At 35.7% G+C, this 15340-nt stretch overlaps 1 protein-coding gene across 16 annotated transcripts in view; it reads left to right on the top strand.

Annotated features, from left to right (window-relative positions):
- The window catches only part of LOC139975226 (uncharacterized), an 89083-nt gene that overhangs the window by 64993 nt on the left and 8750 nt on the right, over positions 1 to 15340 (top strand). For 4 of the 16 annotated variants that reach the window (XM_071982966.1, XM_071982964.1, XM_071982965.1 and 1 more), the window contains 2 exons: positions 7461 to 7545; positions 12414 to 12488. In XM_071982966.1, coding sequence (XP_071839067.1) covers positions 7461 to 7545; positions 12414 to 12488 — 160 coding nt within the window. Of the gene's footprint in view, positions 1 to 3264; positions 3440 to 4378; positions 4512 to 6581; positions 6610 to 7460; positions 7546 to 12413; positions 12489 to 14338; positions 14483 to 15340 lie in introns of those variants that run through there. The other 12 variants (XR_011795692.1, XR_011795694.1, XR_011795695.1 and 9 more) reach the window with 12 other exon arrangements.

Genomic DNA, 15340 nt, shown 5'->3' with positions numbered 1-15340 from the left:
ATACCCATAGTGCATATCACATACCCATAGTGCATGTCACATACACATAGTACATACCACATACACATAGGGCATATCACATACCCATAGTACATACCCATAGTGCATATCACATACCCATAGTGCATGTCACACACCCATAGTACATACCACATACCCATAGTACATGTCACATACCCATAGTACATATCACATACCCATAGTACATACCCATAGTGCATATCACATACCCATAGTGCATGTCACACACCCATACTACAAACCACATGCCCATAATGTATATCACATACCCATAGTACATACCCATAGTGCATATCACATACCAATTGTACATGTCACATACCCATAGTGCATATCACATACCCATTGTACATATCACATTCCCATAGTACATACCCATAGTGCATATCACATACCAATAGTACATGTCACATACCCATAGTACATACCACATACCCATAGTGTATATCACATACCCATAGTACATATCACATACCCATAGTACATATAACAGGGCATCTCAGTTAATTTGCAAGACAAGTAAAATTTCACAATACCTTGATTAAGCATTCCTTTTTCTCAGACGATTGCTATCCAAATTGACATTGTATAGTTCATGAGCCTTAAGTTATCTATTCTGATAGGTCTCTCTACTCCATCGGCATCCCAAGAATCTGTTGATTGGGATAAAACAGTCGTGATTCTAAGCACATAACTTTCTCTCGGTAGTTAGCATCTTATATTTCTTTCGTTATTAAAGCCTATTGTTTCCTTCGTTTCTGTTTTCTAATTATCTTGATTTTTAATATCCTCCCTAAGTAAGTATGACATGGGTTTTTTCTTGCTATCATCTATGACCAACTAAAAAAGAATTGAAAAATTAAAAAATTAAAAATTAAAAAAAAAATCCATGCGATAAATGTCAAGTTTTGCTGGTTTGAAAATCATGCAAAAAGTTACGGCAAATTACGTACATTGACCAAGCTTGTCGATAGAAGGGTATCAGATACGAGCTGTTAGATTTATTCCCCCGCTGTGCTGGCGAGTTGACAAGACTTGTGAATTAAAGTTGTTTTTTTCTGATCTTGTCATTGTTTTCTCTCCTGTCATGTGATTATAGAGGTATCATAACACCTGTGTGAAACTTAAACCACCTGGAAAAATTGTAGTGTCAAAGATAACGGGATTCCAGGCAGGCTAATTAGTTTGGAAAGAGGTGAACATTAACAAACAGATGGTGTTCCTAAACTAGCTTGTGATAACTTTTACCTCTCTCTTGGATCTCGTCACTTTGGGAAGATGTTTTTAATTTATTTTGATTTATTTAGGGAAATTTTTAATCATCGTTGATTAATGGACTGTCCAGTTTTCTGGAAGGAGATTTTGCTATATAACATTTATAAACCATTTTCCACTGGAAAAGCTCGTTAAGATTTTCTTTGTTTTGTCAGAGTATTAGTTCAAAACAAGTCAAGGTTAACCAAGATTTGGTGGATGACAGATAGGATGGGGGTGGAGAGCGTGCCGGGAGAGGGGGGGTATGGGGAAGCGAAAGGGGATTTCAGAAGCTATTGTTGTAGCCATGTTGCAGATATTCAAAGTGATGAAATAGGGACCTGATGAAACTATTCTTTGTCAATTAAAATAAAATAAAACTGTTAGCAAACTGCTTATCCACTAGAGAGAGATGTAAGGGGATTAGTAGACAAGATATCCCTTGCCTACTAATCCCCTTTCATCTATCTCATTGTGTTCACCGTACTCATTAACCTGTCTGTATTCTGTTCGTGCTTTTGTCCCTTCTGTTACTGTTACTTGTCATTTAGCCTTTGAAGAAGATCCTGCTAGGATCGAACATCAGGCCAACTTACTTTTACACACTTTGTAAATTAATGCGGACAAATTGTATTGCGGTTATTCAAACTGGTTATTAGGCAAAGATTACCAAAGCAGTTTATAGGAATATCAGGAAAACTGTTTTCCCAAATTTTCCTATTCTTTTAGGCAAAAACCAACAAGCAATTTAGTTCCTTCGTCCTCTGTATTGAATTCTTTTTGATGGCAGATTCATCACCCCTTTATTAATTTTTTTCCACTCCATTTGTCCCCCCCCCCCTCCATTTTCTTTTTTTAGACATAACTTAACAAGCAGATTGATCAAACTGATTCGGTAATTTCAAGAAATCCTTCCATTGGTTCTGGTAAACATATCAGTTTAAAAAGTATCTTCTTTTGTGTGGCATAACTGTTAACCCTAAGGGCTTTTGTCCAGCATTAATTGTGGGTTTTCATCAGTACTACCGAGGTGACAATAGGTCCCATTTATATACTCAATGGGGTATATTTGTGAAAACTATTTGGCACAGATTTGTAGCTAAGTTGCTTATTAAAGCCCTTTCAGGTGGTAAACAGATAAGCTGCCTTTGAAGAGATCACTGCACTTTTCTTCTGTTTGTTTTTTTTTTCCCCATAATTTTTGGTAACACTTGTTGTTGCAGCTTTGTTTTGAACACTTGTATATGTATATTTTGTCATACTTTGTGATAATATATTGTCATGCTATGGCAGAAATATAACCTATTATTCATAAATAGTCAAAGTCTGAAGGAAAGGGGACTTGTGAAATAAGATTTAATTGTTTGTGCCCAAGTTCATTTAAGGTACAAAAATTCTTTGTAAAAAGAATTTTCATAATCATTCCGAAATATCTTCCTCGCGAGGAATGGTATTTGGGAAGAATATATGCTTCATTCAATTTTTGTGATTCTTTATTACTATTAATATTATTATTTTGCATAGGGAAAGAGGAAGGGAAGGGGATAGCTTGTCCATTTATGTCTTAGCTTAAAAGCTTGAATTAAGACTTTTTTATCTTTATGATGATCAGCTCTTACTTGAAATTTGTTTCCCCTTTTTGTTGTGTGTGCAATTTCATATTTACAGATCATGTAAAACTTACAAAATTAAAAGAAAATTTTATGGAGTAAAATTGCCAGTCCTGTACTTCATATTGTCACAAATAGCTGTTTGTTATAGCCTTAGCAGTTGAATACAATATAATAATATATAAACCCATTGATTCATCTTCAGGCATTCACTAAACAACTGAATCGCATTCCATTTCCATCCCTCTCATTGCTACAACAGTAATTCAGACATCCTCACTTAGCTCATGCTCTCCTCATTTGACTAACAATTCATAACATATCATCTCCATTCACCCACATTCCTACCATGCTCACTAGCTGTTCCCTTTATACCTATTGTTTTACTCTTCTAAGGGTGCACGATATGGAGAAGGTCTGTTAAATTTAGTTCAGCTGGACATCCAACTGTCCTGGCTACCTGGGCATGAGGAGCATTAGGAGGTGTGTTCTAAGCATGAGAATGTGTGTTCTGGGCTCGAGGAGGTGAATTCTAAGGTATTACTTCAATATCAGTAGGTTGGATTTATTTGCACTGTTTTGTAATTTATGTTAATTTTCGAAGAGTAGATCAATTAAACTGCTGTTATATTTTGTTTCACTTTTATTGCTTTTCAATAACATCTGCAAGAACCTCAACTGCTCTGTCATATTAACTTTGTGTTCCATGTGTCGAACCGTGGCATGCCGGGCCTCTAAAGAATGATATATATGCCCTGATTCTTCTAGTATGCCAAGCAACTATAATGGTTAGGATAGGCACACCACCTCTGCTATGAAACTGTGGTAGGCTAGGGTAAATAGCTACATAGGCAGTATACTTTAATGTCTCAAATTATTTTAAAAAAAAACTATAATGTAGCAATGTAACAACTTTTAGTTTGTGTTCTGAAAGTGTGTTTTGTGTGGTGTTTTTAACATAGAGGTATTTGATTGGCGAAAGTAATAATTGATAGTGTAAAGACGATCAGTAGCATGTAGTTACAATTGTTATCAAAGGACTACGTCAATATCGATATGAACGTTGACCGCAAAGTAGTCATGTGAGAGCGATAGATTCTCGAAGCTTGACTTTTGAATCTCGCTAAAGAGAATCAACAACTTCACCGCAAAAAGTCATGCCAGATATTATCTGTTTTTTAAGCAATGTTTTCATTGTGTTGTGTACTTTGTAAATACTTTATAAACCACAACAGGCTTGTTATAGCCTGGAGGGTTTCCATTTTCCATTTTTTTTGGTTAATAACAAATATTTTTCAGGGAAAAAAGGAGTAGTACTGCAGGTCTAACAAATTTGTGGTTGACAAATTTTTTTGTGTTCATAATAAAATCACATAAAAGGGAAAAAAAAGAACTGAATAATAAGAAATATAAGAATGGAATTCAGCCTGCATAATGCTGCATATATATGTGTGGGTAGTAGGCTACTTGCCATGACAGTGTTGCTTGTTGACAATGGTGAGTGAGTCCGGTCATAGTAAGGTGGGTTTTTCATCCCAGAGCAATCTAGGGTTTTCCCATCTGACATGACTTTCAAGAGATTCCAAATCTGAGTTTTAAAATGTTGAATTGGAAGCCACCTGTCATGTAAGTTGTAATACATAAGCCCTTGCCGGTTTCTCCCACATTTGTGGTCACTTAAGCATCGTAAAAATAACTGGCTGATTACGTCCATGGTGTACTGTAGTGTCCCATGGTGCATAAAGCGTCACTGGTGTCTGATGCTACAGTGTCCCCTATGTCACATTCTGCAGTGTACATTGTTTCACATGCAATGTGTCTCTTGTGTCCCATGCTGCATATAGTGTCCCTTGTGTCACATTCTGCAAATGTAGTGTTTCATGTGTCACGTGCTACGTAGTGTCCCCCATGTCATATTCTGCAGTGTCCCATGTTGACTGTGTAGTCATAGTGTCCATTAATTGCCTCACATTCTGTAAATAGTATTCTGTGGTGTTCACTAACTACTTCATAGTGTCCCATGTTTCCCATGTTGTATTGTTTCACCTCTGTCCTATGCTGCATAGTGTCCTTGCCACAGTGTGCTTCTTATTGTGTCTCATGCTGATTAGTACCACTTATATACAATGACAAATAGTGCTTTTTAATGTCCCTTACTGCTGGGTATCCTTTCAAGTCAGTGCTATGTGTTCATACTGTCTGGTGTAGCTATAGTGTCCCATGAATCCAAGGCAAAATAGTGATGCTTTGGACATGTCATTCTGGCCCATGCTACCAAAGTTTGTTAAGAATATTCAATTTTTATTCTCCTTTTCCTTATGTTCCACTAGCAGAACAAAGATTGTGAAATCATAGGGATGATTTTCAGATAATAGGACAAAACTTGCACACACAAAAAAAAAACACAAAAACATCCACTTTCATGTTTAATATTAAATCAAAGTTGATTGGTTAAAGGAATATTGCACAATGTGTTTTAAACCACAAACTTTCAGAAACTTCAATTTTTTTGTATTTCCACCTTTCAGTGGAATATATCCCGATTTAAAACATTCAGTTTCCAAACTTGTAACATCCTCAATAAAAAAGCCCAAACATGGAAGTCTTGAAAGTGACACCTTGCCTGCAGCCTCTTCCTTCTTCCCATTGTCATAAATGACATCATTTCATCGATAAAACTGTATTATTCGTTTATCAATCAAACAGTAAAATTTCTCCTCCGTCCAAATTTTGTAGAGATGAAGGTTAAAGCTTCATCGACCCATCTATTTTGTTCTTCTGTGATAATAAAAAAAGTTCACTTCACAAAGCCAAATCATGTTGCAATATTTTAATACCATTCTCTTGCCTATTTTTTTGTAGCATAGTTTTGATATTTTCCTGCTGACCTAAAAAGAAAAAAGATTAATTTCATTATCCGATAGAAGTTATTGTGTCAGACACCCCATCTTGATTTCATTTCCCCGCAAATAGAGAGAGCGAAGAATAAAAGACAAATACCAGAAATGACTCTGTGCTCTCTGTGGGAGGCTAATGTTGCAGAAAAGAAAGTCGATGCAAATTTGATAATCCTTTTTAGCTACTTATTGATAAAGAAATTTGTTAAGCCATTGACGGAAAAACCGTAGATCCCTTATCAAATCACGCTAAAGAAGGTCACGTTTTGTGGAGCGTCCCTAATCCTATTGGACTGACATATTCATCGCCTTTTCATGTCCGTCCGGTTTGGATGCGTTTTGTCCGCACCCTCTGAAGAGCGATACACTACGACTGGAGCAAAACTCGGTCGCGGAAGGTTTTTTTTTGACGGCTGGAATTAGATTTTGCCGAATTAGTTTGCCTCTTTTTCTTTTACCCCTTTCAGTAGCAAAATTGAAAACGGTGAGAATTGGATGAGAACAAAAGTTGTTACTGACCCAATACATCTTTGAAAAGTAACAATGTTTACTGATCTGTCTTGCCTTCAATTTTTTATTTCTTTTTTTTCTAATCAATTGGCAGGAGAATCGGAGGTGATGATGATATTGAAAATAGATGCATGCTTGGGGGGGGGGGGAGGGAGGGGGGAGACAGGGTGTCAATGAAAGAGACGGGTATCTTTTGAAAAGGTTCACTCACAAAACAATAAGTTGTGTCTGCTACTCCCTACTAATGTTATTATTTTATAATTTAATTTTGTGTGCTTAATACTTTCAGATTTTATTTCCTGGTAAATGTTAAAAAGGTTTGTTTTTCCTTTGGGAAGTAAACTTTATTCTAAGCCATGTTAATATTAAAATGTATGCAAATAACTGTAAGATATTGCTTCGGTCTCGATGAGAAATCTTTTGAGGGGGACATGCAGTTCACAACTTCTTTATGACAAGATGGTAATATCTTCATCCAAAGCAGTGCAGGAAAAAAAAGACTTTTAGGGTTAAAATACTTACTTTTCCTGTAAAGTTACTTAATTCTGAATCTGGTCGTGAGTTTTCGTTATTCCTGCTGTGAATGTGTGAGAATGGATGTAATAGGCTAATTAGTTTAGATACCTAATATTCTTGCCTTTCTTTGTTGTGAAATACCAGTTGAATTATGAATCTGTTTATAATACATATATGTAGCAAAATACTTTATATACTAAAAGTTGTAAAACAGCTTAAAAATTTGTGCGCATTTTGCCATATGAGTTATAATATATAGATATTTTCACAATTGAAGGTAGCAGCCTGCTAATACATTGTAACGAACGTACAGACTACTGTACAGTCCCATGTTTAATATTGAACCAACCGATCCTTATCTTAGCCCCCCCCCCCTCACCTTCCACCTCGGTAGGCTACGTACAACATCAAAACATGGTTTTAAATGTACCTGTTGATGCAGAAAACTTCTCAGGGATCTTTCAAAATGATTCCAATTAATAAAAAGCCTAGCCACCAACGCCAGTTGTTATAACTCAAGTTAATATATTACAGCCTGTTTATGCTTTTAATTAGTACATACTTGCTATCAGGTGAAATTAATCTCTTATTTTTTCCCCTCACTCTTTTTCTTTTTTTGCCATCAATTCAGTTATATTTCTTCTATTCCCAGGAAAGCTATTCATGTGTCAGGTTGACCTTTCTGTGGAGACTGATAAGATTTTATGAGGTATTCAACCTATGGAGACCTTTGGAAGGTTTGTGAACATTTTTTTAATCAAATTATGTCAAATATTGGACTGAGGAACTTTGCCAAAATTATAGTTCTAATGTTCTTGCCTGATACAATCTGATATTGCAATATTTCATGATATTCTATTTTAGTTTATTTTCTGTTGATTTGGTCATTTTTTGGTTATGTTATGTTATATTATGCTATGCTATGTAAGGCTATGTTATGCCATGTTATGTAAGGCTATGTTATGCTATGTTATGTTATGCTATGTTATGTAAGGCTATGTTATGCTATGTTATGCTATGTTATGTTATGCTGTGTTATGTGATATGTTGTTATGTGATGTGATGTGATGTTATTTTATGTGATATGTTATGTTACGTGATATGATGTTATGTGATATGATGTTATTTTATGTGATGTTATGCTATGCTTTGTGATGTTATGTGATATGATGTTAATTTATGTGATATTATGTGAAATGATGTTATGCTATGTTATGTGATATGATGTTATGTTATGTGATATGATGTTATGAAATGTGGTATGATGTTATGTGATGTTATGTAATGTGATATGATGTAATGTAATGTGATATGTTGTTATGTTATGTTATGTGATATGATGTTACGTGATATGATGTTAAGTGATATAATGTGATGTTATGTTATGTGATATGATGTTATGTAATGTGATATGATGTTATGTTATGTGATATCATGTGATGTAATGTGATGTTATGTTATGGTGAAGCACAAATATGCAGGAAAGGAATGCAGTGTGATAGAGTACATCACTGGACTCTTATAATTTACTACACATTCAGATCAAGTTTAACTCACTTCCTTGATGTCAATACCCCCCACCCATCAAGGTTTTTCAAAAGTCAATCACTCGGGTGAAAATATCGCAAAATATCGTGAGATGTTAATTGCGTTCTTACATATCACTTAATCAATTTAGATGAATAGCTTTAACGATGTGATTAACAAGAGAGGCTCATTATATTGGCCTTTCCCCGTCTTCCCCTCTACGGAAATCCTTTTGTCTTTCACCCCCACTGTGCCCGTATAGTTGGGTCAACAAAAACTGGCGACTCCAACGATCTTAAAGGGATGCACTTTATAATTAGCAGTCATTCCAGTTATTTATAAATCGAAATACCGTAAAGGTCACGTTTAATAGTTGCCTCCTAATCTGACCGACATCACTTTGATGAGGATCTAACTGGACGCTTCAAACGTTCCGTATATTTCTGAATAATTTGCAGGGGAGCTCAAAAAGAAGAAATGCTACATTTACTAAAGTAACAGAGGGGTGGTGGAAGAGGGTTGAATATTTGGAGGAGGGGCAGGGGGGGGGGGAGGAAGATCATGCTTCTGTTTGTTTTATTGTTTCAACAACAGGGTACCTTCTATTTCATTAATATATTTTATTGTTCAACAAAAGGGCACTTATAAAATAGCAAAAATGAGAACAAAAATTGTGTATTTATATATGTATTACCTGTCAGTGTAGTATCCGCTCTCTCTATGCCTATCTGTATAATTACCGACCGTTTGAAAGAAAAATCTAAATCTTACAAAAAATATCCTGCTTAAATATTGATTTTTGCTATTTGAATAGTTTGTAGTAAAATTATCATGTATCATTTGTAAAATATATATTTCACAAGTTGTGATTGGAATGATTTTTAATACCTCATAAAATAATGTTGTCTAACATACGGTATATGGTAGTATTGAATTTTGTTGATCATAAAATACCCAAAGTTTTCTTTATCTACAAAAAAAATGCAATTATACAATATGGATTCTATACGCACTAATTGTAGCAGCAATTGTGTGGCCAAGTGGAATAGCATTTATACCGAACAATTCATCCCCCCCCCATGATTGAATATGAACAGAAAATAAATCACTTCTTTAAAAACACTGTTGTTTCCTGCTTATATGAACAAGCTTCTAGAAATAATAAAAGCAAGTGTCGCTGGTTCACCCAGTGCGGTGTTACCTTGCACTAGATGGCAGGTTATGGTACAGTTTTGGTTACCACACCTATAAACTGATATAATATTATATAAATCCTGTTTTGGTGGTGTCTGAAGCACCCATGCGTGGTAGTGCATTGTCAGGAACAACAGACCACTGTCCATTCAGACTTAAAGTACCGGATATGTCTTATAATACGAGTTAATGACAAGTGTGAAAAAATGGGAATGAGTTTGCATTAAACACCATATTTTCAACATATCACCAAATTGAATGTCAATTCATTCTTACAAGGCCAAGGCAATGTTTTGTGGGTTTACTATCGCAATCGATGTGATTTTTATGTGGACATATGATAAAGCTTGACATTGTGGACATTTATATATAATAAAGTGTGATATTGTATTGTGGACATACTTTAATGTGAAAGTGTGATATTGTGGACATATAGTAAAGTGTGATATTGTGGACATATAGTAAAGTGTAATATTGTGGACATATAGTAAAGTATGATATTGTGGACATATAGTAAAGTGTGATATTGTGGACATATTAAGTATGATATTGTGGATATATGGTAAAGTGTGATATTGTGGACATATGGTAAAGTGTGATATTTTGGACATATGGTAAAGTGTGATATTTTGGACATATAGTAAAGTGTGATATTTTGGACATATAGTAAAGTGTGATATTTTGGACATATAGTAAAGTGTGATATTGTGGACATATAGTAAAGTGTGATATTGTGGACATATAGTAAGTGTGATATTGTGGACATATAGTTAAGTGTGATATTGTGGACATATATAGTAAATTGTGATGCTGAATAATGTAGTAATAATTTAAAACTAAGAAATTTGAATTGCGAGCTACGGTATGAAAAGGTGTTAATATCAGATTTTGAACTAAATGCCACCTTCATGCATGAGTTTTGTTTAGGGCCATGGATGTTTGCAGAAAGAAATCCAGAGGGGGACGGGGGGAGGGGGCTAAGCAAACTTTTGTTTTTGCCTGGTTTACTAACTGTCCAAAATTTTAAAATGGTTAAACCTGATTACGATAAAAAATAAATTAATGAACAGTTTATCCTCAGTGATAACCATCAAATTGAATAGGGTAACTCTGTTGTTATAAGCACATTTTTTTTTGGGGGGGGGGGGGGGAGGGCTGTGGGGTCTTTTTCAACTACTTTGATTTTCAAAAGGTTAAGCCCCTCTAACTTGTTAAAGGAATTTTTCTTAGTCAGTAATAATTTTCTGCTATGCTTTTGTGTATTAATTAATAAGGTTAAAGTAAAACTGATTAATAAAGTAACTTCTAATTTTCATAATGAAGTATAAATTTACAGTATCTATTTCCATCGTCCTATTTTAAGGCAGGTACATGCACTGTTATGCCTTATTAGAGTCTGGTGATAAAAATAGTCATAAATCATATCCATTCATAACCAACAATCGGCTTTACTACTAACCTTGAGATGCCTACCATGCCTGCCCTACTGGTTTCTGTATTTAAGCAATGACATAACTGTGGTCAGTTTCCTCTCTATATTCACCGAGTCAGATGTCACCGGTGCTATCATGTACCCTGGGCCGTTGGGATGTGGCTTTTTTTTGACTAACAGATTATGAGGTTCATGAGCAAACTTGTAATTTGTAATGTCCTGAAGTTTTGGTCATTAGAAAGGGGACGGGAAGTTCACATCAGTTCGTGTAACAGCGGGGGGACGGAGGGAACCTCTCTGATGGTATTCAGTCCTTTGTAGGTCAGGAAGAATGAGGGGTTATTTGCGACGGTCGTGTTATATGTAATCTCGCCGAGTCGGTTCGGTTTACTCGGCTGTGTTTTCCAACGACGAGGAAGGGAATGCTGCTTACCCTTTTGAGGAGTCTTGAGTAGTATGGTCCTTCCTGCTAAGTCTCTGGCTTCTTAATTGTCGCTCGCTAGGAGGGCGTCGGTGAAAAGAGTTGTTTGTCGTTTTGTGTCAAAGATCGCGATTAACCTTAAGACAGGTTTTGAAGTTGGTGTATATATATATGATGCTGAAATGATGCTATATAGTTATAATTAGAAAGTTTTGGTATTTGTGACTTAACCGAAGAAAGTTACAGTTTCATGATGTAAATAAACTTGTGACTGTTTTTTTTTTCTTTTCAAATTCCTTCTCTTTTCTTAATAAATAAATAAATAAAAGGAAGATATTGATGTCAGAACTAGTACAGACAGCTGGGAAATGACTTTTGTTTTGTTTTGTGTGTTTTTTTTTTTGGCTGTTGTTAGATTTCAGCCTTGGGCTATTGTGTAGCTCTGTACCACTCTGATCTGAGCCAAGAAACGTTTCAAATTTGTTTAAACCCTCGATAAAAACGATAGTTTTCAACCGAAGTGTGCTACCCACCATATGATCGTGTAAACGTGTTATTTCATGGGCCAATTAACATATATCCTTTTTTAACCTAAAAAAATTAATTCACACAGTAAGCAGTGGCTTGTTGTGTAGTAGTGGAAATACATTATAAATGTGAACTGGCAGTAAGAACATGTGAGAACTGATGGAAACAAATGTGTTTTACCAGAATGTAACTAAATAATATGATAAACAAAATTTTATATGATAAGCTATATATATTATATAAGCATGTGTGCGTGTGTATGGGAGTAAATTGAAAAAACGCAACATGCTTTAGACCAAGAATATTACTAGAAAAGTTTGTATTTGGCAAACCTAATTTACCTCAGCGTTTGAACACTAAACAGCAGTCCCAGTATAAAGAGTATTAGATCTAGGGTTTGCAATCGATAGTTTGATCTTAAAATATCATCTTTTTTTTCTTTTTTCTTTTTTTCTTTTTGGCTTTCAAACCAATTTATGACTCAAATCGTAACCAATCCGTAGATCATGAGGAGATAGAACAACATCTGGTAAATCGACCAAAATTCCAATTCTTTCAAAGCCGTCATCAATTTAAAGGTATTAGATTCTTTTATTGTCAACACTCAATCCAAGGCTGAGCTTCAAGTAAGCATCTGGCAATCTCATCAACTCAGAGGGTTTTTAGGTGTAAATTTAACCAAATTCCTCTTAAATTGTGGCAGTTTTGAATACCTTTGAAAAGAGTTTTGATGTGTCACTTGTCTCGGTTTTTTTTTATATATTTTTATTTTACTTTCTCTTTTTGTCCGGCGCAGAGAGACACTCATTGTATACCAGCAAGTCTCTTTTCACTCTGCAAGTAGGGGAGCTTTTCTCCGCTGGGGTTTTTACTGCTTTCTAAAGATCCTCACTGTCCTTTAAAAAAAAAACTAAGCATTTCAACTTTGAAATTTGATGACATTTCCATACGATGATTGCACTATGATGGCTTTACGATGTTTTCAGAGGCTTGTATGAATATGGTTTGAAAGTGTTCCAGAGTTCTATATCTGTCAAAAACTAAGAAGAGTCGTACTCTCGGGGGAGGGGGGGGTTGTCAGTCAGCTTCGGTCATGGAGGGTAGGTTAGGTTTTTTTTTTTAGGGGGTGGGGGAGGAGGGGGGTTGAGGATCGAGGCTACAGTATGGATTCGTAAATCTGCCCAATAAGCTCGGTTGTTGACACGATTTGCCCAGGATTTTTTTCCCTTGTAGCTGATAGCTCCTACAGTAGTTTGCAGGGAGTCATTTTTGGGGCAGCACTTTTAACTTGACTTTTACAGTTTTTATTTTTTATTGTAACAAGTTTTCCAGTAAAGATGCAAAATAATTTTTTTTTGGGGGGGGTGAAGGGGGAGGGTATAGCAGTCAATTTGTCTTTACTTTTCGTTGGAAATGGCGTTGCCAGTTTCTCGTGTATTGATTTTGGGATCATCTATTGGGACATAATTCCCAAGAAGATTAGTGGGACAAGCCCCCCCTCATTGTTTAGGACCCCTCCCCATCCCAACCCAAGTGAGCAATTATATATACACATCTAGTATACTACATGTTTTCTGCCACTGCCTTATGTTAGAGGGTGTATCTAGCTACTAGTCTGTAGTATCATAGTAAGCTGCTGGGTCTCCCACAGTCGGCATGTTCTAGGCCCTCTAGAAGTAGAAGTATAAACTCAGCCCTGATTGCTTGGATATTATTTTTTTTCTTTAATTATTCCACCTGGCAACGCTTCCATATGTAAACTAATGTGGCTAATGTACATTCTGTTGGGTTAATACTAATTATGACCTGTCAAGATCGGTCTATTCTGACAAAGATTGTGTCGGTTGCATAATTCAAACGAGGAGGATGGAGGAGGTGAGGCGGGCATGGTGTGTGAGGGAATCCAGATGGTCGATATTAACCATATAACATAGTAACCTAAAATTAACCACAGATATTTGCTCAGCCAGACTACATCCTCGGCTGGTAATAACATACTAGCCTAGAGCTTCTATATATATATGTTTTTGTTGTTGTTGTAGGTATAGTACTAACCCGAGGTATTCTATGGGGCCAGTTATTTTTGCAATTTCTCGTGTATTAATTTTGTCTGAAGTGGGATTCTGGGTTGAATATGGCTGGATATGAATAGAGTGTGTTTTGAAGAGGAAAAGGGAAGGAAAAGCCTCAAGAATCCTGTGACAGACGAAGACCACCGTTGGTGTTCATTAATAATTTTGATGCACTCTTTCTTTTCCATGTTTATTGTCTGTGATTGAATTCTGATGCGAAAAAAAAAATGTAATGCAAAGCCTTGAGTGGATTTTATTTCAAATTATTTCATTTCTAGAAATTCCTGTAAAATAACATTTGAGCAAAGGTGTTGGTTATATTTACTTTGTTATATTGGTGTTTTTTTTTACAACAGATGGTTAAAAATCATTGAAAAAGAGTCTGTCCTGTGTAAAGACATATGCCAGACCCGAAATACGTTATATGGTCAACATAACACCTAGGCTACTTTGCATGCAAGATTTCGGGCGGAAGTGGTTAATATTCTCATATGAAACAGGTTGGTTACAACTTAAAATTTTAGAATGATTCGCCAAATATTTTAACAAAAATGACACTAAAATTGCAGGGACTAATTTATCCAGTATATTCCATGTTTAAAACTGCAATGCAAAAAACGGGCAAATTTTGCTATACAAGTTCAAAATGTATTTATAGGTTTTGTATGCAGGGACCATAGTATCTTATGTGACACAAAGCTCAGAGTCTAGAAAAACTGCTTCACAAAATTTGAACACGAAATTAATATTCCCTACCTACATTTTTTTTTCGAGGGGGCGGGTGGGTGTGGGTGGTGAGCCTTATTTTTCACTCTGTCAAAAAAAACGTACCCCAAAATGATTCTATTAATATGATGCTTTACTGATATTATGACCGAAATGGAGCTGGAAGTGATAGATAATCTAGGTTGGTAAGCCATTTGTCATTCTCTATTAGTATTACCCCCCCAGTACATAGCAGAAAATTGATTTAAGCAGCTAAATGCAATAAACTTGAGATAATTAATTCAACTTCAATTTAACGTCACTGATCTACTGATCTACGATATCTTGCAATTTCAATGCCGCATAGCGATCCCAGTAGAACTCCTTGCATACTTCTTCATCAATAATTGGTCTCTGTGTGTTTTGCGTTTTAGAATTTTTGTCTTATTTTCATCGCTATGATGTCCTCTTTTAAATTAATCGTTTTCTGTGCCAAAGTTGTCCGACGCTGAATCAAGATGCACCCACGTGATGGATCGACCGACCCTCGGTCAGACTCAAACACCAGACCCGGGCGTCACAGCACCTTCTTCCTCTTATTCTTCTCAGACCGATCTTTACCTCACGTAATAATCCAATCACCCATCTTTTCT

This window comes from Apostichopus japonicus, chromosome 10, assembly GCF_037975245.1.
Source record: "Apostichopus japonicus isolate 1M-3 chromosome 10, ASM3797524v1, whole genome shotgun sequence".
Classification (NCBI taxonomy): domain Eukaryota; kingdom Metazoa; phylum Echinodermata; class Holothuroidea; order Aspidochirotida; family Stichopodidae; genus Apostichopus; species Apostichopus japonicus.
This window is presented reverse-complemented; position numbering and strand designations above follow the sequence as displayed.